At 40.7% G+C, this 25,418-nt stretch overlaps 1 protein-coding gene across 15 annotated transcripts in view; it reads right to left on the minus strand.

The window, feature by feature from the left end:
• trip12 (thyroid hormone receptor interactor 12) overlaps positions 1-25,418 on the minus strand; it is a 161,240-nt gene that overhangs the window by 71,916 nt on the left and 63,906 nt on the right. For 14 of the 15 annotated variants that reach the window (XM_063045452.1, XM_063045444.1, XM_063045446.1 and 11 more), the window contains 7 exons: positions 22,152-22,244; positions 21,043-21,204; positions 18,409-18,477; positions 5,895-6,060; positions 5,251-5,368; positions 4,510-4,666; positions 2,182-2,335 (listed from right to left, as the gene is read on the minus strand). In XM_063045452.1, the coding sequence (XP_062901522.1) occupies positions 2,182-2,335; positions 4,510-4,666; positions 5,251-5,368; positions 5,895-6,060; positions 18,409-18,477; positions 21,043-21,204; positions 22,152-22,244 (919 nt within the window). The remainder of the gene's footprint in view (positions 1-2,181; positions 2,336-4,509; positions 4,667-5,250; positions 5,369-5,894; positions 6,061-18,408; positions 18,478-21,042; positions 21,205-22,151; positions 22,245-25,418) is intronic. The other variant, XM_063045454.1, reaches the window with a different exon arrangement.

Genomic DNA, 25,418 nt, shown 5'->3' on the forward strand with positions numbered 1-25,418 from the left:
CATCTCAATAAATAAAATGGCACACAATATCCCAAGTGCAACCTAATCAAAATTTTATAAAGCTGCTGTAATCTCATGTTCAATGCCCAATGAAGGCAAGTTTTCCATATAACTTTTTACCATTCCATATACTTGCATGGCCATTTTCAGTGAGCTATGGACTTGGACCCCAAGATTCAATTGTACATCAATGCTGATGAAGGGTCTCAGCCGGAAACATCGACTGTTTACTCTTTTCCATGCATGAGGCACATCTCCAGCATTTTGTGTGTTGTATACATTAATGCTGTTGGAGGACCTGCCATTAACTTCAGGCTTTCCCCCTTACATTTGATCTCCCCAAATGCACTATATTACACTAACTTGGATGAAATTCTATTTGCCATTTCTCTGCCAATACCTGCAACTGATCAATATGTTGCTGTAACCTTCAACAGCCTTCCACTGTCCACAATTCCACTAATCTTTATCACTCACCCATCCCCATTTTCATTCATGTAACTTGTATATAAACAGAAGCCCCAGCATCAACCACTGCAAATCATTATTCATGTACTACTAGCCAGAATAAAACCTTTCTACTACTAGCCACCTCCTTACATTAGACCATAATACAGAGGAGCTGAATTGGGCCATTCAGCCCATTGTGTCAGCTCTGCCATTTAATCATGGCTGATTCATTACCCTTCTCAACCCCATTCTCTTGCCTTCTCCTGTAACCTCTGAAACTGGATTAATCAAGAAACTATTAGCCTGCACCTTAAAAATATACCCAATGACTTGGCCTGCAGAGATATCTGGCACTAAGTTCCACATATTCACCACCCACTGGCATTTGTCCACAAATGTTGCCACGAAAACCACTGACACATAACGTGAAAAGAAGCGGTCCCAACACGAACCCCTGTGGCGCACCACTATTCACAGCAGCCAACTAAAAAAGTCCCTTCACTTCCACCCTGCCTCCTGCCAGTCAGCCAATCTTCTATCCATGCTAGTATGGAAGACTGGGCGCTCATCTTGTAAAGCAGCTTTGTGTGGTATCTCGTCCAGGGCCTCCTGAAAATCCAAGAAAAAAGCATCCAATAGCTTTCCTTTATCTATCCTGCCTGGTATTTGTAGGGCAAGATTTCCCCTTAAGGTAGGGGTTCCCAGTCTGGGGTCCACAGACTCATTGCTTAATGGTATTGGTCCAGGTCCTCGCAAAGTTGGGAACCCCTCTCGAGAAAACCATGCTGACTTTAGCCTATTTTATCATGTGCTTCCAAGTACCCTGAAACCTCATTCATAATCTTTCTAATCACTAAAATCAGGCCAAATGACCTACAATTCTTTCTTCTACGGGCAAGCAAACTCCCAATTCCAATATACAAAGTCACTGTGGATACCATACATTTAACCTGGATTAGTCTTGTCAAATGCCTGAAAATCAGTGTGCAAGTCTACTTCTCAACCCTCATGAATCACCTTTATCACCTCAAAAAGTCTGCAAGACCTGGCCTCCTCAAAGTCATGCTGACTGTCCCTGATCAGGCCATGTTATTCCCAAACACACTAATTCTATCCCTAAGAATCCCTTCCAATAGCTTTCCTACCACTGATAGGAGGCTCACTGGCCTATATAATGTTCTGGATTATTCCTATTCTCCTTCGTGAACAAATGAAAAACATTGGCAATTTCTCAAGTCCTCCTGGTCCTCACCTGTCACCAGTGAGGATACAAAAATCTTTACCAAGGCCTCAGCAACTCCCCCCCCCTTTCAAAAATGTGGGATATATCCCAACAGACCCAAAAGACTTATCTACTTTGATACTCTTCAGAAGACCCAATAGCATCTTATAGACCTTAAGATGCTTTAGCACATTAGGAAGCCTCACACTGCTCTCAATATCCTCTATGTCCTCCCTCCTTGGTGAAAACTGATACAAGCTATTTACAATTCATTGCAGATTTAAGGCTCACTCTGGTCTTATAGTATAGAGTAAAGGCACTATGTACTATCCAAAATTCCAGGAAAGTGTTATACATATTGATATTGTTTCCTAATCAACTTTCAACTATTTCATGTGCCAAAGAATTTTTAGAGACTAAAATATTCGAGTTAATGCAAGTGCACTTTCAAAAGTTTAAATTACATCCTGAGTGATAAGCTTAAGTCAAATTCACAAGGCAGTACTTACCTGTATTTGTGTTGGCCAATGGATTGGGTTTTCTCTGAATAGCACGGGCTGTCCCAGTGTCCTCATTGATCTGCTGCATAGAGTTAAAGTCAATAGTATAAACTCGACCCAATGTTGACAAGCTTATTTCATCCTCACCCACTTGATGGGCTGCCTGTGAACAATGTGAACAGACTGTCAAAGCATACAAAAAAGATTACTGCAGACCTAAGATCTGAATGCTTGCCAGTGTGTCCAAGGTACTTTGGTCAATACTTACAACTGAGAGACATTTCAGCTTCACTACTTCCTACATCTACCCTCTGCAAATAATATACATGCCTGTGCATGTAAAGATACGCTTTGTTAAGTCTGATACATTAATAGGAATGCATATTTATTTATTTTGAGATGTGCATGGAATCAACCCTCCAAACCATGCCGGCCATGAATTGCCAATTTAACCTAATCAATGGACAATTTACGGTGACCAATGTACTGTTATGTTTTTGGACTGTGGGAAGAAATCAGAGCACCTGGAGAAAGCTTACACATTCTATGGGGTAAACATACCTTACAGATGACGTTAGAATTGAATTCTGAACTCCGATGCCCCAAGCTGTAATAGTGTTGCACTAACCACTACACTACTGTGGCATCCCATATGAAACACAGCGTGGTGACAAAATTCTATAGCTCTCGACATTATACTAAAGAATATTGAAGTTAACTGGAATTTTATACCCTTATAATTTAGTGACAACAAATAAGGAAAAGACAAGCTGCAGCTCAAATGATAACAATCTCAACTTCATTACGTTATGGAGGTTCAAGTTTCAATCTATAAATATGAGCACAAAAATCCAGACACACTACTATTGTAGTGAGACCACTACAAGGACAGTTGGAAAAAGCTTTGGAAACAATCCTCTGGCACTAGTTTGACAAAGAGCTAAGAGGTACCCCTCAGAAACAGTTTTCTCCCAGATTCATTTAATTCAAATTATGGCCTTTATTACATTGTTGCTTATAGGTACTCAAATGCACAAATTGCACGACTTGTGTCTCAAATTAGAGCAACTACATTTCAGGAGAATTTCAATGTTGAAGGCTTTCTATTCCCCAAAATTCTCAAAAATTTCACTGTTCTTACAAAATTTTCACTTTGGTTAGATATATTTACTTGCCCAAATTTGCCTTTTGCTCCCAGGGCAAATGCAGTATTTAAAAGCTGAGATACGCTAAAGAAAATCGATTTAAAATTCAAATTCAAATTTAGCACTTAACTTACACCAGCACTTTGTTTCATTTCTGTAGTTACATTTTAAAATCACAAAGAAACGGATCAATAATTCACAACGCTTGCTAGTAACAACCAATTTCTAGAAAACAATTTGAATATTGCCATTTTAGTCCCATGTGGTTTTCTGTAATAAATGAGCTGCAAAGCAGATAGTTTGAAACGGAATTGTGAAGGTTTCAAATGACATTTTTAAAAGAAAACCTTCAAAATCTCAAGATCTTCAAGATCTTTAAATGCTGCTTGGTAAAGTGATATACCAGTAAATCAACAACCGGTGTTCTGAACATTTAAAGACACAATAGTGAAGGGTTATAATCAACTCAACGTTAAACCAAATGATAGGGATTTTTATTAATAGCTGATAAAATTGTATTATCCCCTACTGACTTGAATTTTAGAACATACTCTTGAAATTACAACCATTTGTCACTAACTAGTGCCAGCAAATCATTCTTAAGCAGACTAATGAGCTAATGCAATGGAACTTATTGCGAATAGTAGCTCTCCATACAGGTTTTGTGATCAAAGTAGTATGCATTTCCTTAACTGTACAGATAGTTACTTTACACTGTCATAAAGTTTAACGCACTGAAACGTTAATGCTTACAATTCTGATTTCCAGCATCAGATTTATGCCTGCATTAGAAGCAGAGACTGTCAATTAAATATTTAATTCTGTCAAATTAGGTAGAGGGGTCCACAGATACATGGGAAAGTTTGCTTTAAATTAATGAACTTGGCAGGCAAGGAAAGCATCCTTTAAAATTTTCCAACAAGATCCAAAAGAATAAAATTCTAGAATTGTTGGTTCGGAGTCAGTTACTTGAAGCCAAGCTATTTACTCTTCAATAAATACTGATAGTTTTTATTTGTTTGCTGTAAAACCCAGACAAAATCTAAGGCTTGCCAGTTTTGTAGAACCACTTGACTACTATGGTAGAACAACAATAAAGATATGGCAATTCTCACTATTTACATCCTATCCATTTCAACCCACTCCTTTTCATCCCTCCCCCTTGCTGATACCATATACTAAAATATTATACCTCTATTATGCGACTATCGATTCGGTTGTATGGATGCCACAGACCTCGGTCATCACGCCATTGCCATATTGCACCATCTGTATTTTGTGCACTTCCCTTCTTGAGCATGGTATCAACAGCAAAAATTCCTTCTTTGGGTAGACAAGGCATCAATTCACTGCAAGAGAAAAATGCCAGATTCTAATTAACTTTGTATTTTTATATGGTTATCCATATGTTGTTGGCACAGCCACATTAAACACAAAAAGGAAAATATAATTACAGTATCAATAGAATCCATTTGCAAATCATTAAAAGTGAGGAAGCAGGAGTGTTAAAGTAAAAAGTGTTATGACAAGCAATAAAGTTTTAGTGACCACCTGTCTATCACATGCACAGCTCTTTCAAATAACTCAGTATATGGAAGCGTATAACTCAGAAGGAGGTTCTTCAATTATATGACTTTTTTGGTTCTCTTTCTCACCTCACTTAAAAAAATTATTCACTTAATTCCACATTCTTGCACTTTCCTCTTTATGGAAAAGGACAAGTAGCTGTGTGGCAGTCAGAATGGAACAGGCATTTTTTTTTTTAAAAACTCAATTATTTTAAATTGCAATTTACTGTGAAGTACCACTATCAGCTTCAAAACTAAGCAATCATGGATACTCAAGATTACTGAAGAAATGGGTTTAAATTTCAATGGGGCAATAACTGTTGCCAAGATTGAAATGGCGCATAATATTCTACAAAACATCTCACCAGATAAGAGAAGTAAGCTCATAAAGTTCCTGGGGACTTCTCGGTACAAGATCAATTTGTTCTTGGCAGCTGCCACTTGAAGCTCCACAAAGTAAAAATCGCAGTGTTTCTGCAATGTCTTGAGGAAAAGTAAAACAGAACAGCTGTTACTTTTTAGTTCATAGTAGCCTGGAGATACAAAAACACCATTCCCGCTCATCACAGTCCATTTTTAATTAGAGTTGAAAGACCCAAATGTACATGTGGCTATGACATCACAGCTTCAATCAGCCTTACTATTGAAAATAATTATCCAGCTGTCCTCATTCAGAGTGAGGTGCACAGTATTTACCTGTTTGCATGCCTATCAACATTTGAACAATTTTCAGAACCTACTACAGTTAAAGATGCAATTTGAAACAAAATTGCAGCTCAATTAACCAAAGAATGAGAGGAAACAAACGCTTCACTACTTTTATTGTAAAGGATATCGCTTGAATAAGCTCTCAACTCAACTAGTGACACTTCAGAACACAAGCTACAAACCAATTTTAAACATATCCTATGTTCAGATAAGCATTCCAATGTTATGATGACATGTCTTAGTAAGTTCTCTGAGTACACTTAAAGGCAAATCGTTTGTTCCCAATGAAAAGATCACTCACTTTGCTTCATGAGCTGCACAGCCAGGGTAGGACAGTTTGAACACATCAAGGAGAACATGCGGACCACCATTATAAACATGCCAGAGCTGAGAATTGGGGGAGTCACCACCAGGAGCTGCTGTATGTTTGTCAGTAAATCCCGGGATGCCACTTGCTGCAGCAGGTTCTATTAACAGAGAGAAAAAAAAAATCACTTAACCATACACTCAGCATATTAGACATGCATGATAAATCAAACACTTATGGCCTATATTTACACCACCCTAACAAGTTAAATACACAACCAGCAGAATCATTTCTCAATATATGTTAGTGGCAATTATAAAAGGACACATTTCTAACACTATATTATACAGCTGAGCAGCCTATTCATTTATTACTAAATTGCAAATGTCAATAGGAAACCAAATAAATTGCTCAAACAACCAAATGGAAAAACCCTTGCATCTTGAAAGTGATTTTTGGAGATCTAAGAATTAGATGTTGGGGAGGCCAGTGCCCAGGCTGAGTTTGCAACTTCCTGCAGCTGTTTCCCCTGATCCTCTGTATGGACCCTCCTTTACCAGATGATAACCTGCCAAGCCTCCTCCAACTCCACATGAAATAGACCCACTGTTGTGTCTTCTTTATAACTGCATCAATATATGTTGGGGTCCAGGATAGATCTTCAGAGATGTTGACATTCAGGAATTTGAAACTGCTCACCTTTACCACTACTGATCCCTCCGAGGCCTAGGGTGTGTTCCCTCAGCTCACCTGCTTGAAGTCCACAATCAATTCCTTGGTTTTACTGACATTGATTGGAAGGCTTTTTGTTGCGACACGACTCGACCAGCTGACGTATTTCACTCCAGTATGCCTTCAATAGTCATCATCAGTAAATTTATAGATGGTGTTTGAGCTGTGCCCATCAGTATTGGGTGCGGAGAGTAGAGCAGTGAGCTAAGCATGCATCCTTGAGGTGTGCCAGTGTTGACTGTCAATGAGGAAATGTTATTTCTGATCTGCACTGACTGTGTTCTCCCGATGCAGAAAGCAAAGTCTGGTACAAAGCCCTAGGTTTTGGAGCTTGCTGATTTAGTACTGAGGGTATTGATGGTGTTGAAAACTTGAGCTGTAATTAATAAACAGCAGCCTGACACAAGTATTGCTATTGTCCAGGGGATCCAAGGCCAAGTAGAGAGAGTATGAGATTGCATCTGCTGTGGACTTCCTGTGGCAACAGAAAAATTGCAGGTCAAGATTCTTGCTTAGGCAGGAGTTAATTCCAGCCATGACCAACCTCATCACAGATGTTGGGTGCCACTGTGTGACAGTCATTGAGGCAGCTCAACCTGCTCTTTGTGAGCACTGGTATGACTGTGGCCCTTTTGAAGCAGGTGGGAAACTCCAACTGAAGCAGTGAGAGATTCAAGATGTCTGAACACTGACAGTTGGTTGGCACAGATTTTCAGTGCCTAATCAGGTACTCCATCAGGCCTGATGTCTTGCAAGGTTTCACCCTCTTGAAAAGAGGTCCTGATATCAGCCTCCAAGACAGATGAGTCACCAGATGTTGCAGGAATTTGCACAGGTGCAGTTTTAGTCTCCCTTTCAAAATGGGCAAAAAAGGCATTGAGCTAATCTGTGCATGAAGACATTCATCATGTTTGAATTTGTTTTGTAGAAAGTACTGGCCTGCAAAGCCTGCCAGAGCTGATGTGCATCCGTTTCCTTCTCCAACCTCAATCAGAATTATTTTTTTGCTCTTAAAATAGCCTCTCATAGGTCATACATGGACTTCTATAGTTCTGGATCACTGGTCTTGAATGCCACAGTAAGCCCTTAGCAGACCACAAGTCTCCTGGTTCATCCCCAGCTTTTGGTTTGGAAATGCCCAATATGTTCTCAAAGGCATATACTCATCCACACAGGTCTTGAAGTTGGTGACAATTGTGGCACATTCATTCAGCCTCAAGGATTAGTCCCTGAATATTGCCCAGTCCACCGACTCAAAGCAGTCCTGTAAGTGCTCCTCTGCCTTCCTTGACTATACCTTCTTGATCCTCGCCACCGGTGCTGTGGTCCTTAGTCTTTGCCTACACACCAGGAGTACAAGTAGAGTCAGATGAGCAGACTTTCCAAAGTGTGGGCATGGGATGGCACAGTAAGCGTTCTTGATGGTGATGTAACAGTGGTCAACTGTGCTATCATCTGTGGAACCAGAGGAGCCATGTTGGATGGTGAAAGTTCTTCAGAGACTACAAGCTGGCCTGGTTGATATTCATCACAGTGATTGGCAAGGCAGCAGGGTGCACTGTTTCCTGATTTCTGACTCTGTTGCCCAGTTCTTCCAGTGCCTGCCTGACATCGTTACCAGAATGATGGCAGAAAATTCCCTCAGCATATAAAATGGACGACACTTGACCACTAAACTGCCCAGGTCGGGTGAGCAGAACAGACAACCATGTCTGTATACCACAATGAGTTAATCATGAAGCCTACTCCCCTTCCGGTGCTTTTAAAAGACTCATCTGATGGCAGAGAAATTAACCATGTTTCAGCAAAGCAAAGTACACAACAGTCCTTCTGGTACTGCAATCTCCCTCAGATCTTCAATTTTATTTTCCAGACTGGACATTTGCCAGGAGGATAGTGGGGAGTCTAAGGCACATGCATTTCATTTGTTTTGAGAAAGAGTGCACCTTTACCGCTTCTGTTTTCTTAAATGAGACCCACACTCACAACCCGAGTCTGTCATCCAAGATCTGTCGATTTTGAGGATCAATGGATTTATTTTTTCCTTAAATGCCTAAAATGATGTTGCTTACTGAATTAAGCATGGCTGAGACTCTGTATGCATCTTTGGGAACTCTAGGAATCATCAAATATTCCTGTTTAGGACTACTGCAGCTGAAATCCAGAGAATCACTGTTTATTGGCACCATCTTAGGGTTAATATCCACAATAACTTATTCATTAAAATTATTCATCACCCTAGTTTATGCAATTAGAATCTCAGGATCACATTTACTATCACTGATATACAGTGGCATGCAAAAGTTTGGGCACCCCGGTCAAAATTTCTGTTACTGCGAATAGTTGAGTAGAAGATGAACTGATCCCCAAAAGCTATTAAGTTAAAGATGAAACATTCTTTTCAACATTTTAAGCAAGATTAGTGTATTATTTTTGTTTTGTACAATTTTAGAGTAAAAAAAAAAGGAAAGGAGCACCATGCAAAAGTTTAGGCACCCCAAGAGATTTGAGCTCTCAGATAACTTTTACCAAGGTCACAGACCTTAATTCGCTTGTTCGGGTTATGGCTTGTTCACAGTTGTCATTAGGAAAGGCCAGGTGATGCAAATTTCAAAGCTTTATCAATACCCTGACTCCTCAAACCTTGTCCCACCCAATCTGCAGCCATGGGCTCCTCTAAGCAGCTGCCTAGCATTCTGAAAATTGAAATAAATGATGCCCACAAAGCAGAAGGCTATAAGAAGATAGCAAAGCGCTTTCAGGTAGCCGTTTCCTCAGTTTGTAATGTAGTTAAGAAATGGCAGTTAACAGGAACAGTGGAAGTCAAGCTAAGGTCTGCAAGACCAAGAAAACTTTCCAAGAGAACTGCTGGTAGGTAGGATTGCTAGAAAGGGAAATCAAAACCCCCGTTTGACTGCAAAAGACCTTCAGGAAGATTTAGCAGACTCTGGAGTGGTGGTGCACTGTTCTACTGTGCAGCGACACCTGACTTTCATGGACGAGTCATCAGAAGAAAACCTTTCCTGCATCCTCACCACAAAATTCAGCATCAGAAGTTTGCAAAGGAACATCTAAACAAGCCTGATGCATTTTCGAAACAAGTCCTGTGGACTGAAGTTAAAATAGAACTTTTTGGCTGCAATGAGCAAAGGTATGTTTGGAGAAAAAAGGATGCAGAATTTCATAAAAAGAACACCTCTCAAACTGTTAAGCATGGGGGCAGATCAATCATGCTTTGGGCTTGTGTTGCAGCCAGTGGCACGGGGATATGGATCGTTCAGAAATTCTTTGGCAGACAGAAAACTGCTCCTGAAACATTGAGTGTGGACCTGCAGACTCCTGTACCTCTTTCCTAGATGATAATGAGAAGAGGGCATGTTCTTGATGGTGCAGGTCTTTAATTAAGGATGTCACCTTCTTAGGCTTTTGAATATTTCTTGACAGTGGGGGTTGTGCCCACGATGAAGCAACCTGTCTCCAACCCTCTGCAGTATCTTTTGATACTGGGCATTGGAACATCCATGCCAGGCAATGATGTAACCTGTCAGAATGCTCTCCACAACACTTCTGTAGAAATAAGCTAGCCTTTAGTGAAATACCAAATCTTTTCAAAATAGCACAAGGTGTGCCATTTTGATTGCATCAATCTGCTGGACCCAGAATAAGATTCTCTAGGATGCTCATGTCCAGGAACTTAACTCACTTTTCATCACTGACCCTCAATGAGTATTGGTGGGTGTTCTCCCAAACTCCCCCTTCTGAAGCTCACCATCAATTCCTTGGTCTTGCCAACACTGAGTACAAGGTTGTTGTGATGACACCAACCAGCTGATCTCTCTCCTGCACACCCACCACCTTGCTGCTAACTGAGATTCCATCGAAGTTCATGCAGGTGGTGTTAGCTTACTACTTCTCAGCAGGAAAGCTGGATGTGCTAAAACACTTAAAATCCAAACATCTTTCCAGGTGGCAATTAAATACTTAACACCAGAAATTAAATAATTTCAATCAAGCTGAGCACATGACTTGTACTCAAGTGCCTGGCAACACTACTCACTCAAATACTAACAACAACTTTAACCCCACTTTAATTACCAAAATGAATCTGTTCTCAGACTGCTGCCCCAACACAATACTAAAATACCAAAGCCACTAACAGGGCATTTAGACTGACACACAAACAAGGAACAGAAGGTTATGGAGCACACAGAGGGCGATTAGTTTGACTAGTATTACAGATCACTGATCTTGTTCTCAATTCTGTTCTCCTTATTCAATTGTCAATGTAGCATGCACAGAAGAAAACAAGTAACGAGAAAAGTATCTATTGGATCCACTTTTGCTTGAAACTATTGAAAGCCAATGTACACTGTTCAGTGCCGTGTTTTGGCAACACAATTCTTCACTGAATTTATTTACAAAAACTATTACTATTGATGAAACAGTCAGTATGTTTGAATTACAGAAACATCTTGATCAAGTCTATAGTTTCATCTTGTTCGGTATTTCAGATTGTTTTTTAATCTTCTGGAAATATCATCTTTAGGTATGATTGGTGGGGGGGGGGGGGTACACCCCAGCTAGTGTGTACGCTGAACAGCAGTCAGAAGAAAATGGGCTCTTAGATCACTCCACATACAAGGGCATATAATCTGGGTGATCAGTGCCTTATTTTGGAAATAATACAAGTTAGATGAGATTTTAAGCAAAGCTGTAACTGCCCTCTTGTGGACTGAATTCTCAGCACCATTGGAGAAGAGGATTAAAATCATTTGCTCTGAACAGTTCCAAACATCCAATTGCTTCTGCTCCAGGGAGTTGTAATTGAACCATCGAAGATTAAAAATCTTATTTTCTACATGGGGGTGATCCAGGAGGAACAGGGCTTCCATCTCACTCTGCAATCCAAGACAGGATCTCCATAATCTGCTTAACACATTTTCTATATTGATAGAAAGGAAATCTCAAGTGTTTCAGGGAAATATCCTAGCAGTACTAACAATGTCAACTTCAATTTAGGCAACAATCAAGTTGTCAGATATACCCTCTACTGGATTTTTAATAGACAATAGCTGCAGGAGTAGGCCATTCAGCCCTTTGAGCCAGCACTGCCATTCACTGTGATCACGGCTGATCATCCACAATCAGTACTCTTTTTCTGCCTTCTCCCCATATCCCTTCACTCCGCTATCTTTAAGCACTCTAACTCTTTCTTGAAAGCATCCAGAGAATTGGCCTCCACTGCCTTCTGAGGCAGAGCATTCCACAGAACCACAGCCCTCTGTGTGAAAAAGTTTTTCCTCAACTCCGTCCTAAATGGTCTACCCATTATTCTTGAAACTGTGGCCTCTGGTTCTGGACTCCCACAACATCGGGAACATGTTTCCTGCCTCTAGCATGTCCAATCCCTTAATAATCTTATAAGTTTCAATCAGATCCCCTCTCATCCTTCTAAATTCCAGTGTATACAACCCCAGTCGCTCCAGTCTTTCAACATATGACAGTCCCGCCATCCCGGGAATTAACCTTGTGAACCTACACTGCACTCCCTCAATAGCTAGAATGTCATTCCTCAAATTTGGAGACCAAAACTGTACACAACACTCCAGGTGTGGTCTCACCAGGGTCCTGTACAACTGCAGAAGGACCTCTTTGCTCTTATACTCAACTCCCCTTGTTATGAAGGCCAACATGCCATTAGCTTTCTTCACTGCCTTCTGTACCTGCATGCTTACTTTCAGTGACTGCTGAACAAGGACACCTAGATCTCATTGTACTTTAATGCAGTCCATAGACATGTTCCACTGAGAAAGTTTCCATGTAGAGTTGTGGATCTTTGTGGATATTTCTCTACCATAGAGAGCAATGGGAAAAGTCATTTAGTATGTTCCCATCAGATTTTTTGTGATAGAAACAATGGCTCTAGTGATCAGGCTGGTAGTGTATTTCAAGTGGAGCATCAGCCATGAATTTGAAGGATGGAGTATGTGTGTGGCCTGTGTGGTTCAAAAACTACTCAAGCTAAATACCGGAAATCAAAAATCACTATCCTTACAATATTAATTCAAAATCATTGCAAATTTTATGGAAAAAATTTAATTTCTGGATTTTTAAAAACAGTTAACAGCTTTGAACCCAAAGACCTTTGGCATAGCCAGCTGGCATGTGATGCGGCCTAAACTGAGACAGAACAAATATTGCTGCCAAAAATATCACTTGGAACCATTTTAGTTATGCAAGTAGAAAAGCAAGAAAGATGCAGCAAAATTCTACATGAGGATCCCATAGCACATTAGAACTGGAATAATAACTTTAACACTGATTACAATTACAAGACACTTTTTACAGCAGTTGTACTTTTTTTTTTAAAAAAACACCATTACTGCCAGAATGTTTGTAGCTTTGATATGTGGGCTTTATTTCAATTTCTTGTTCAACATGGAGTTTAACTGGTAAATTAACAAAATGCAAACTATGCAAAGCTTTTTATTATGAAGTCTTTATACAGATTTTCCCCATATTGCAGTTCATTTAAGCAGTGAAGAATCATACTTGATTCTGTTCAGCAAATTAGGCTTGAAAGAATGTGTCATATTAAAGTTTGCCAATACATTTCATCCCCAGCCATTTATCAATATTTCAACCTAAAAAACTTATCACCTCTTATACTGAATAGTCAGTCTTCTGCAGAGGCCTCAACTTGGTAATCCTACACCCCCACTTCAAGCTTTCATTCTGACACATGGAACTTTCCTTCTGCCACCTCCACCCCATTTCTTGTGACGGTACCACCATTTTATTTCAGAAAATTGAAGTATAAAAAACAAATCCAATTGCCTTTCAATTTAAGCTTCACGAATAGTCTGGACTTCAGCAGGGTCTTGTGAAGATGAATAAAATTAAAGCTGGACACACAGGCCACACGCATGCTCCATCCTTCAAATTCACGGCTGATACTCCACTTTAGTCATAGTCATACTTTATTGATCCCGGGGGAAATACATTACCTGCCTGATCACCAGAGCCATTGTTTCTATCAGGAAAATTCTGATGTGAACATACTAAATGGCTTTACCCATTGCTCTATGGTAGAGAAATCCAAAGACCCACAACTCTACATAAAACTTTCTCAAAGTGGAAGGTGTCTATGGGCTGCCATTGGTAGTGGTGGAAGCATACAATAGTGGCCTTTAAGAGTCTACGAAAAAGACTTGAATATGCAGAGAATGGAGGGACATGGACCATGGACAGACAGCAGAAATTTAATTCGTCAATGTTTCGTGCAGACCTTGAGTGCCAAACACCCTGTTCCTATGGTAAACTGCTCTATTCAAATTTCAGAATTTAAGTGGATTCAATGAAGACTCAGCAGGATCCACAAACCCACTTGCTCAGGTAGACCCATTGTTTCAGCTTGTTCCTGTCCCACTGAACTCATATCTGCATACCTCAACTGTCTTATCCCCCCAAAGTTCAGTCCCTTCCTACCTACATCTGTGACATTTCACACGTTCTGAATCTGTTCAGCGAGTTCAAGTTCCCTGGTCTCCATCATCTTATTTTCACTATGGATGTCCAGTTCCTATACACTTCCATCCTCAACCAGAAAGGTCTCAAAGCTCTCCGTTTCTTTCTGAACACCAGACCCAACCAGTTCCCCTCCATCAACACTCTGCTCCATCTAGCAGAACTTGTCCTCACTCTTAATTTCTCCTTTGGGCCTTCCAACTTCCTTCAAACAAAAGTGTAGCCATGGGCACACGCATGGCCCCAGTGATCCTACCTTTTTGTCGGCTACGTGGAACAGATTATATTCCAAGCCTACACTGGTGTCCATCCCCAACTTTTCCTACACCACATCAACAACTGCATTGGTGCTGCTTCCTGGACCCACGCAGAGCTCATTGACTTCAACTTTGCTTCTAACTTCCACCCTTCCCTCAAACTTACCTGGTTCATTTCTGACACCTCCCTCCCCTTCTTGATCTCTATCTCTGGAGACAGCTTGTCTATTGATGCCTATTACAGACCCACTGACACACAGCTACCTGGACTACACCTCTTTCCACCCCATAACTTATAAAAACGTCATCCCCTTCTCTCAATTCCATAAGACATAGGAGCAGGATTAGGCCATCTGGCCCACCGAGTCTGCTCCACCATTCAATCATGGATGATCCTTTTCTTTTCCTCAACCCAGTTCTCGGCCTTTTCCCCGTAACCTTTCATGCCATTTCCATTTAGAACTTAACAATCTCTGCCTTAAATACACCCAGTGACCTGGCCTCTACAGCTGCATGTGGCAACAAATTCCACATATTCACCACCCTTTGGCTAAAGAAATTTCTCCACATCTGTTTTAAATGGACGCCCCTCTATCCAGAGGCTGTGCTCTCCTGTTCTAGACTCTCCCACCATGGGAAACATCCTTTCCACATCTACTCTGTCTAGGTCTTTCAATATTTGAAAGGTTTCAATGAGATCCCCCCCTCATCCTTCTGAATTCCAGTGGGTACAGACCCATCAAACGTTCATCGTATAATAACCCTTTCATTCCAGGAATCATCCTTGTGGACTGCCTCTGGACCCTCTCCATGCCAGCACACCTTTTTTAAGATGAGTGGCCCCAAAACTGTTCACAATACTCAAGGCGAGGCCTCACCAGTGCCTTATAAACCCTCAGCATCACATCCCTGCTCTTGTATTCCAGACCTCTTCAAATGAATGCTAACATGGCATTTGCCTCCCTCACCACCAACTCTACCTGCAAGTTAACCTTTAGGGTGTTCTGCACAAGGACTCCCAAGTCCTTTTGCATCTCAGATTTTTGGATTTTCGCCCCATTTAGTAAATAGTCCGCACATTTATTTCTACTACCAAAGTGCATGACCGTGCATTTTCCAACATTGTATTTGCCACCTTCTTGCCCATTCTCCTAACCTAAGTCCTTCTACAACCTGTTTCCTCAACACTACCTGCCCATCCATCAATCTTCGTATCATCTGCAAACCTAGCAAAAAAGCTAGCTATTCCATCATCTGAATCATTCACATAAAGCATAAAAAGAAGTGGTCCCAACACTGACCTCTGTGGAACACCACTAGTCACTGGAAGCCAACCAGAAAAGGATAATTTTATTCCCATTCACTGCCTCCTACCAATCAGCCAATGCTCTCACCATGTTAGTAACTTTCCTGTAATACCACGGGCTCTTAACTTGGTAAGCAGCCTCATGTGTGGCACCTTGTCAAAGTCCTTCTGAAAGTCCAAATATACAAAATCCACTGCATCCCCTTTATCTATTCTACATGTAATCTCCTCAAAGAATTCTAACAGGTTCATCAGGCAGGATTTTCCCTTAAGGAAACCATGCTTACTTTGTACTATCAATTCCCCTATCTGTGGAAGACATCCTGCCTCGTCCCTGTGCCAAAGCCCCAGTGGCCTCAATGACTACAGACCGGTGACATTGACCTCCCACATCATGAAGACCCTGGAAGACTTGTTCTGGAGCTGCTCCGGCCTATGGGCAGGCCACACTTAGATCCCCTCCAGTTCACCTACCAGCCCCGACTAGGAGTTGAGGATGCCATCGTCTACCTGCTGAAAAGTGTCTACGCCCACCTGGACAAGCCAGTGAGCACTGAGAGTGTCATGTTTTTTGACTTCTCCAGTGCGTTCAACACCATCCGCCCAGCTCAGCTGGGGGAGAAGCTGACAGTAATGCAGGTGGATGCTTCCCTGGTATCATGGATTCTTGATTACCTGACTGGCAGACCACAGTACGTGTGCTTGCAACACTGTGTCCGACAGAGTGATCAGCAGCACTGGGGCTCCACAGGGGTCTGTCTCGTCTCCCTTTCTCTTCACTATTTACACCTCTGCCTTCAACTACTGCACAGAGTCTTGTCATCTTCAGAAGTTTTCAGATGACTCTGCCATAGTTGGATGCATCAGCAAGGAAGATGAGGCTGAGTACAGGGCTACGGTAGGAAACTTTGTCACATGGTGTGAGCAGAATTATCTGCAGCTTAATGTGAAAAAGACTAAGGAGCTGGTGGTAGACCCAAGGACAGCTAAGGTACCGGTGACCCGTTTCCATCCAGGGGGTCAGTGCGGACATGGTGGAGGATTACAAATACCTGGGGATACGAATTGACAATAAACTGGACTGGTCAAAGAACACTAAGGCTGTCTACAAGAAGGGACAGAGCCGACTATTTCCTGAGGAGACTGAGGTCCTTTAACATCTGCCAGACGATGCTGAGGATGTTCTACGAGTCTGTGGTGGCCAGTGCTATCATGTTTGCTGTTGTGTGCTGGGGCAGCAGGCTGAGGGTAGCAGACACCAACAAAATCAACAAACTCATTCGTAAGGCCAGTGATGTTGTGGGGATGGAACTGGACTCTCTGACGGTGGTGTCTGAAAAGAGGATGCTGTCCAAGTTGCATGCCATCTTGGACAATGTCTCCCATCCACTACATAATGTACTGGGTGGGCACAGGAGTACATTCAGCCAGAGACTCATTCCACTGAGATGCAACACAGAGCGTCATTGGAAGTCATTCCTGCCTGTGGCCATCAAACTTCACAACTCCTCCCTTGGAGGGTCAGACACCCTGAGCCAATAGGCTGGTCCTGGACTTATTTCATAATTTACTGATATAATTTACATAATACTATTTAACTATTTATGGTTCTATTACTATTATTTATGGTGCAACTGTAACGAAAACCAATTTCCCCCGGGATGAATAAAGTATGACTATGACTACCTCTGCCACATCTGCCCTCAGGATGATGCTTTTCATTTCAGAACAAAGGATATGTCCTCCTTTTTCAAAAAGGGCTTCCCTTCCTCCAATGCTGCCCTCAACCACTCGCTTCAATTTCACGCATGTCTGCTCTCACCCCATCCTCCCACCACCTTACCAGGGATAGGGTTCCTCTTGTCCTCACCTACCACCCAACCAGCCTGTGTCCAGCACACAATTCTCTGTAACTTCTGCCATCTCTAACAGGATCCCATTACCAAGCATGTCCTTCCCTCCCTCCCTCCCCACCCCACCCCCACTCTGCTTTCCGCAGGGATTGCTCCCTTGGCCATTCATCCCTCCCCACTGATCTCCCTCCTGGCACTTATCCTTGCAAGCGGAACAAGTGCTACACCTACCCCTAAACCACTACCATTCAGGGCCCCAAACAGTACTTCCAGGTGAGGCGATACCTCACCTGTGAGTCTGTTGGGGTCATATACTGCGTTTGGTGCTCCTCGTGTGGCCTCCTGTATAATTGGTGAGACCCGACGCAGATTGGGAGACCGCTTCACTGCGTACCTGTGCTACATCTGCCAGAATTAGAATCTCCCAGTGGCCACCCATTTTAATTGCACTTCTCATTCTGATATGTCAATTGATGACCTCGTCTACTGTCACTACACTTAGTTTGGAGAAACAACACCTTGTATTTCATCTGAGTAGCCTTCAACCTGATGGCATGAACATAGATTTCCTGGAGCTTCTGGTAATGCCAATCCCCCTCTCCTTCACTATTCTCCCATTCCTTTTCCCCCCTCTCACCTCATCTCCTTGCCTGCTCATCGCCTCCCTGAAGTGCTGCCTCTCCTTTTCTTTCTTCCATGGCCTTCTGTAGATAAATTTTCTTACCCATGGACATTTTACTCAACACTGAAAAGTCTGACATGACAGTTTTTGTGTTTCTCAAGAGCATTATTTTGAACAGCATTCCATAAAATTGTCAAATAAAAGATCTTACTTCTTCATGTTGGAAGTTGTCAACCAGTCGGGCAAAACACAGGCAAGTACTTTCAACAGATTTCTTGTCCTAATCAAAAACAAGGAAGTTTCTCTTATTTTTTTTTAATTTATAGTTACAAAACTTTGACTCACAGGATTTCATTCTTAAAGGACCAAAATTTCAAAATGAAATTAAAGTGAAATAACTGACAAAGCTTCACTTTCAAAAGTGAAATTCTTCATTCACTCAGCATGCAGGGCTTACAATCACAATTCCCAATTGTCCTTAAGAACATGAATGGCAAAGTTTGACTACTTTGTAGCAGGGTGCTCCACACAAAGTTGACAAACCAACTGGAGGACTCTTGTACAGCAGCAGTATTTTCTTGTTCTGCTGTGCTACTTTTCCCAAGATTTGATTTTCCCAGGTGGCTCAGGTTGCATGTGGTACTCAGTAAATGTCTTGAAAATTGCTGCATGACATGTTGTAGATTTGCAGGAGCAATATCCCACTAATGGTGGAGGGAGTCAACATTAAAGATGAGTGGGTGGAGTGACAAATAGACTGTTTTCTCTAAGATGTCAGAGTTCCACTCATTCAAGGAAAAGGGGAGGATCATTTGTAAATGTTGTAAAGGCTTATGAGAGCCAGAAAGAGCTACTTAGCACAGAATTCCTACTATCTCACTTAATTCTTGTTGACAAGGAAGATGATCGGTTAAATACAGAAATGCTTCTACATGTAGGCAGTAGAATACTGCAAATACTTGAATCTGAAATATGATTCTTTTGAGTGAGAGAATGCCCAAGTAGTGCTAGTGAGCAATTACCCAGTGAGTGAGCAACCTAAACAATTTTGGCATACATGTCTAGTTCTGAAAATTCTCTGCTAAATACTCGCGAGATGTCTGTGGCCAAAATAGTGCCTGAAACATTGACTGTACTTTCCATAGATGCTGCCTGGCCTGCTGAGTTCCTCCAGCATTTTGTGTGTTACCAGATTATGAGTCTTGTTCTATGCTATTGAGATAACAATTTGGAATGACTGAGTAGACTGCGAGTTACGCTTTCAGAGCTAACCAAGTAATTGTCGATGCATTTTCAAATGAATGCCAGGGGGAAGAAATTTCTTTCTCTTAAAAGGGAAAGAGTCAAAAGTGTCCCCCACCAATGGGAACCTGGTGGTAATGTGGTCACTAGTTGTGTTAAATTTGTCCATTGAAGATGATACAAGAATATTAAAACTCAAAATACAGAGTTAAGTTTAAAAGGGAGGATGAAGTTACATGCGTCTCACCAACACAAGTGGATTCTATTATGATCAAGAAACCAGCAAGTTTGCTGTTGGCTTTTAGAAACCCACAATTGCTCTAGGGATAAAAAATTGTTTATTTGATCAAACTATTTACTAAAATTGGCCGCTGAAACAAAATGCATAAAAAGGAAATTTGACACTACTAGAAATAAGCAAGATTTGATAGGTCAGTTGCAGAGGTAGCACAAGTCAATCAACCTCCTGACAACTGCCTATGATATGAATTGAGCAGGAAAGTAAATGCAGATATCTACTTTACTGAATCCTGTAACTTCAGAATTGTTGTAGTGAACAATCAAATAAAGCTTTTATTTGAGTCAAACTTAACCAGTATAGTTTAAGAGTTCATAAATCTGCATGCCAAATTTATTCTTTCCATAATGTTTGTTCCTCCAAATGCCTCAACACTACAGCATTCTTCCATGTCACTTGTTTTATCATGACCAATAAGTAAAATAATCATCTAATTCATCCTGAGAGAAAACTGGGACACAATGCCTCATTATAAATGGCGAAAAAAGAGATAGACAAAACCTATAGTGTAGATATATTGCTTTTAGTGGCCTTCACGGGCTTTGCAGTATCTTTACTACTGGATTAATCCTTGGTAAAACCACAATATATATTGTGGAAGCTCTACTAGAATTACCAAAATAAAACTCAACATACTATGATATTCAGCTTTATCAAAGACCTTAATGCACATTATAAAATGATGAATTGCAAAGTAAGAAACAGTGGCCAGTTACAACCTATTTTGAAGTTTCATTCGGTAAATGTTAGACAAAAACCCTTGGTCTTCTACCAGGTGACATTTTGCAGCAGCTCAAGGACTTTCATGACTCAACTGATTCAGAATTTGGAGCAAATGGATTAAGAAATTATAATAAATAGAATTCAGTTTATAATCAATGAACTTTTAAAAACCCTGCTTCACTTTAAATTTTCGAAGATTAGTTGATCAGTGTTCTCTGGTGTGACTTGCAGCCTGTTCACTTCCAAACCACATGAACTTATGCCACTGAAAGCAACATATCTACACAAAATCCAAAATGGTACAAGTGCAGACTGGAAGCAATTTTCTGGAAATGAGTGAGAAACTAACTGGTAGGAAGAGGGGTTGAAAAGGGAGAGGAATCTAAACTAATCAAAAGATATCCATCAGGAGAACACCAATTGTCACCAATAGCTGTAGGAATTTAAGCATGGAGTCTCAGGCTTAGAAAGCAAACAGTAGCTTGGTTTTGTAAATTACTCCTTGTTCTTCAAAATTACAAAATTTCTATAAAATTGATACGTCTTATCTGTCATTAGCAATAGTAAATGCTTCTTTCATACCTGATGAGTCAGTCTCTGGGTTAGCAAAGGTAATGAATCAGCAACGAAGTGAAATTCATCAGGAGTAATACTCTGGCAACAATTTGCTGCAATTGCCAAAGCATTTCGCTGTGCATTGATGCTGAAGAACTCCAAGTAGAGCAAGCAATCAGCCAATCCACCCTTTAAAATAAATAAAATGCATTGAGAGGGGATTGGGAAAAAAGTAAAAGATCATTCACAAAACTTCTTCTGAAACTTCATTTACTCTAAAAACAAAAAGTTTTGATAAAAGTATGGATATAATGTTGGTTGCTGAAAGACAAGTCAAAAAAGGACAAGGTGGAAGTTTTTAAATGAAGCAAGGAGTATTTAATCTAGTTACACAAATAAATTGCTTGCACCAGCTTTTTGTTTACTTATAGTATTTCTATTTTAGTATTTCAAAATATTGTAGCCAAGGAATTATTCCTGTCCTTTAGATGCCCCACAGGGAAATGCACACTTCCAGATACAATGAGTAGCTTTTGTCCCCCTTGGCAAAAACAGGTTATTGCAAGTTGATTACTTAAAAGGTAAATCAAGGAAAATTCCAAGATTTTTCTATGACTTGGGTGCTGCCTTTCTCTCCATGATTATTTGGCTCAATGATGCAATGGTATAATTATAGACCATTATAAATAGTTGATCAATTACTGGTAAGATTACCAAAATTAAACTTTACTAAAACTGAAGCCTCCTAACACCTGGTGCAGTTTCCACATGGGTTTAAAAAAAAGGTTTAAGCATAGTTTTATTTTTGATTGAAGTGTTCAGCTGTTCAATCCATACTACAAAAGGTGGTGGAGATACTGTTGTGTAATTTCAAAATGAGGGAAAATTGGGTAACAAAGTTGGCTACAATACAAATTCTGACATATATTGGTTTCCCATATTGGCCTTCCATCCTAAAATTTTCAGATGAGAACAAAAATCTCATCTGCAAATTACCTGGGATCACAAGTTCTGGCTAAACCAAGAGATGCTAGCCTTATGTTTACAGCCAAGCATCATTATCATGATATAAAGTCATTTAAGAATTTCAGTAACATCTTCTTCAGCACACCAAAGACACTTATGGCAGTACTTACAGCTTGTAGGATGGCTTTACTATGTCTCCGAGATAACATTTCCAGAGCAGTCAAAGCTTGCTCAGCTACATCAATGCACTGAATGACTTGAAGCTAGAAAACATAGAAGTTACTTTCATAAAAATAACAGGAATTCTGCAGATGCTGGAAATTCAAGCAACATACATCAAAGTTGCTGGTGAACGCAGCAGGCCAGGCAGCATCTATAGGAAGAGGCGCAGTCGACGTTTCAGGCCGAGACCCTTCGTCAGGACTAACTGAAGGAAGAGTGAGTAAGGGATTTGAAAGCTGGAGGGGGAGGGGGAGATGCAAAATGATCCCTTACTCACTCTTCCTTCAGTTAGTCCTGACGAAGGGTCTCGGCCTGAAACGTCGACTGCGCCTCTTCCTATAGATGCTGCCTGGCCTGCTGCGTTCACCAGCAACTTTGATGTAAGTTACTTTCATAAAATGTTTACGAGAGTTTCCAATGACAGATCAGTTAGCAATTTTTTTTTATACTTAAATTTTAGCTGGTCTTTAAAAGTGCTCTGCAGTACGAAATGTGAACCAAAACAATCATGATTACTCAATTAGTAACGCTCTTGAACTGACTTCCATCGTACATCTTCAGTTTTTGGCAAACTGTTGATTTAAGCAAAGATGATACATCCATTGCAATGCAAAATGATTCTAACGCACGCAAAATACTGAACCTTCAGTTCACTTGGAAACATCAATTTCAAAATAAAATATTCCAAATGTAATTTACAAGTAGATTTAAATTTCAAAGTCAATACCAGGAGTTCACAGACCACATTCCAATAATTCTGAAATTACTGCAGCAGTTTAAAAGGCAGATCACAAGCAGCTTTGTGGCTAATTAAGGATGGGTAATTAAATGCTGGCCAAGCCTGCAAATTCTACACTCAGCCTGTGAACTCCACTCACAAAAGAAAATCTGCAGATGCTGGTAATCAAATACACAGAAAATGCTGGTAGAACTCAACAGACCAGGCAGTATCTATGGAAAATAATAAACAGTCGATTTTTCGGGCAGAGACCCTTCATCAGGACTAATGAAAGGTCTCGGCCCGAAATGTCAACTGTTTACCTTTTCCACGGATGCTCCCTGGTCCATTGAATTTCTCCAGTATTTTGTGTGTTGCTGTGAATTCCTTATCCACTGAATATGAAAACTAATGATCTTAGTATGACTGGCCATTATTCAATATGCCAAGGATGTGGCTTAAGAGATTAACATTTTCAGAGTCCCGGGATCTCATGGCTCTGGAGACAGGCGTACCGAAGGTCGGTGTCCCATTAGGAAATCCGTGTGTCATGGGAGATGGAAGATCTCCGGCTGTGTGCCCAGAGACCCAAGATCTTTGGGAACAAACCTCGGAAAAAGTGACACAATGGATTTTTTTTTTTTTAAACATTGTTGTTTGTTATGACTCCCCTCTCGCTGTGAAACTGAGACACCCCTTTCTCCCTTATTGGGGGGGGGTGGAGGAGGGGTATCAATGCTTTTTTTCCTGCTGGTGGGGGAGGGGGACCGCCGCTTTGCTGCTGCTTACACGTGGGAGGGAGACTTTGGGGTTCCTACATTTAACTCATTATTTGGGGGCTCTTCTCCGTGTTTGTGGATGGTTGCAAAGAAAAAGCACTTCAGGATGTTTACTTTACACATTTGACATTACATGTACCTTTGAAACATGAAAAGCCTTACACTCTGATAACCAGTCTGCCAATTTTTATGAATTTACAGATGTCAAAGATTGGTGGATCCAAATGAAAAGATGACTCCTGTAGCAGGGAAAATGACCTGGGATATTCCATGGTTTAGGCCCTAATCTGTTGAGGTCACCTGGTCCTTGGCTTGCTCATATTCTGTTGAGGGCTACTAACCATCTTCAAAGTGAAAGCCAGTGCCCTCTATCACTGTTGAGGAATACATTCCATGCATTGGATACATTTCACCATTCCTTTCACGCTGGTACCAGATGTGCACACACATGTTAGTGCTGTTTTCCATTATGGCCAACTCACTAGTAATCAGAAAAATCAACTGCCAAAGGTCACTGACTGAAATTACAGAAACTGTGATGAGCCTTTGGGAGAGAAACAAGTTATGAAGTTAATTTTTTTTATATAAAACTGCCCATCTATAGCGGCAACTGCAAAATTACCTTTTCAATTATGTGTAAAACCCTTGTCAACAAAATCTATTATTAGAAAATAACCAATGAATTTAACAGCATGGAGAATACCACTATCAAGATGGAGAAAGACAGCAGCTGAGATTCAATTTAAATGTCACTTTTCCACATTGGTGATTGAATTGCCAAGACACATGGCACAAGAACAAGATGGCATAAAGTCTTTCAGAGAATATCTGTAACAGAGAGGAAGTATCATTGCTAGAGCATAACAGTATAGCACATTACAGGCCAAATGGCCCAAAATATTGTGCCAACCTTTCAGGATCAATCTAATGTTTCTGTCCCACATAGCCCCACTTTCATCGTGTTTCTATCCAAGAAAATCTTAAAAGTCCTGAAGACATCTGCCTCTACAACCCCAGCAGCATGTTCCATACATTCACTACTCACTGTGCAAAAAAAACCCTGATGTCTCCCTCTTCTTTCCTCCAATCATCTTTAAACTATGCTCTCTCATTTTAGCCACTTCCACCTTTAAAAAAGTCACTTGCTAGCTACTATCGATGATTCTCATCTTGTACACCTGTCAAGTCATTTCCAAAGAGAAAAGCCCCAAGCTCACTCAACCTTTTCTTATTAGACATGTTCTCTAATTGAGGTAGCGTCCTGGTAAATCTCCTCTGCACCCTCTCTGAAGCTTCAGCATCCTTCCTATAATGAGGCATCCAGAACTGAACACAATGATCCAAGTGTGGTCTAACTAGGGTTCTATATGGCTGCAACATTACCTCACCACTCTTGCACTCAACCCCTGACTAGTTATATTCTTAAAATATCCCTGAAATTATGTAACAAGATCAGATTTAGAAAATCTTCAAAATGCATTCATATTTTTCATGCAGGTTGAACACCACTGTAAGAAGTTTCTTAAAGCAGGGAGATAGAGATTGAGGGAATTCAGGTACTTTGTTGACTGACAGCATAATGGTGGATTAAAGAAGCCAGAGGCAGTCAAGTGGCAATACTTAGAATTAAATTTGAAATAAAATGCTTAAATCATTTTGTTGCAAATAAAAATGTCAGCATCATATTGTGGCTTGCTGATGTAAAGTGAAAACTCCTG

This window comes from Mobula hypostoma, chromosome 4 (genome assembly GCF_963921235.1).
Source record: "Mobula hypostoma chromosome 4, sMobHyp1.1, whole genome shotgun sequence".
In the NCBI taxonomy this organism is placed as follows: Eukaryota; Metazoa; Chordata; class Chondrichthyes; order Myliobatiformes; family Myliobatidae; genus Mobula; species Mobula hypostoma.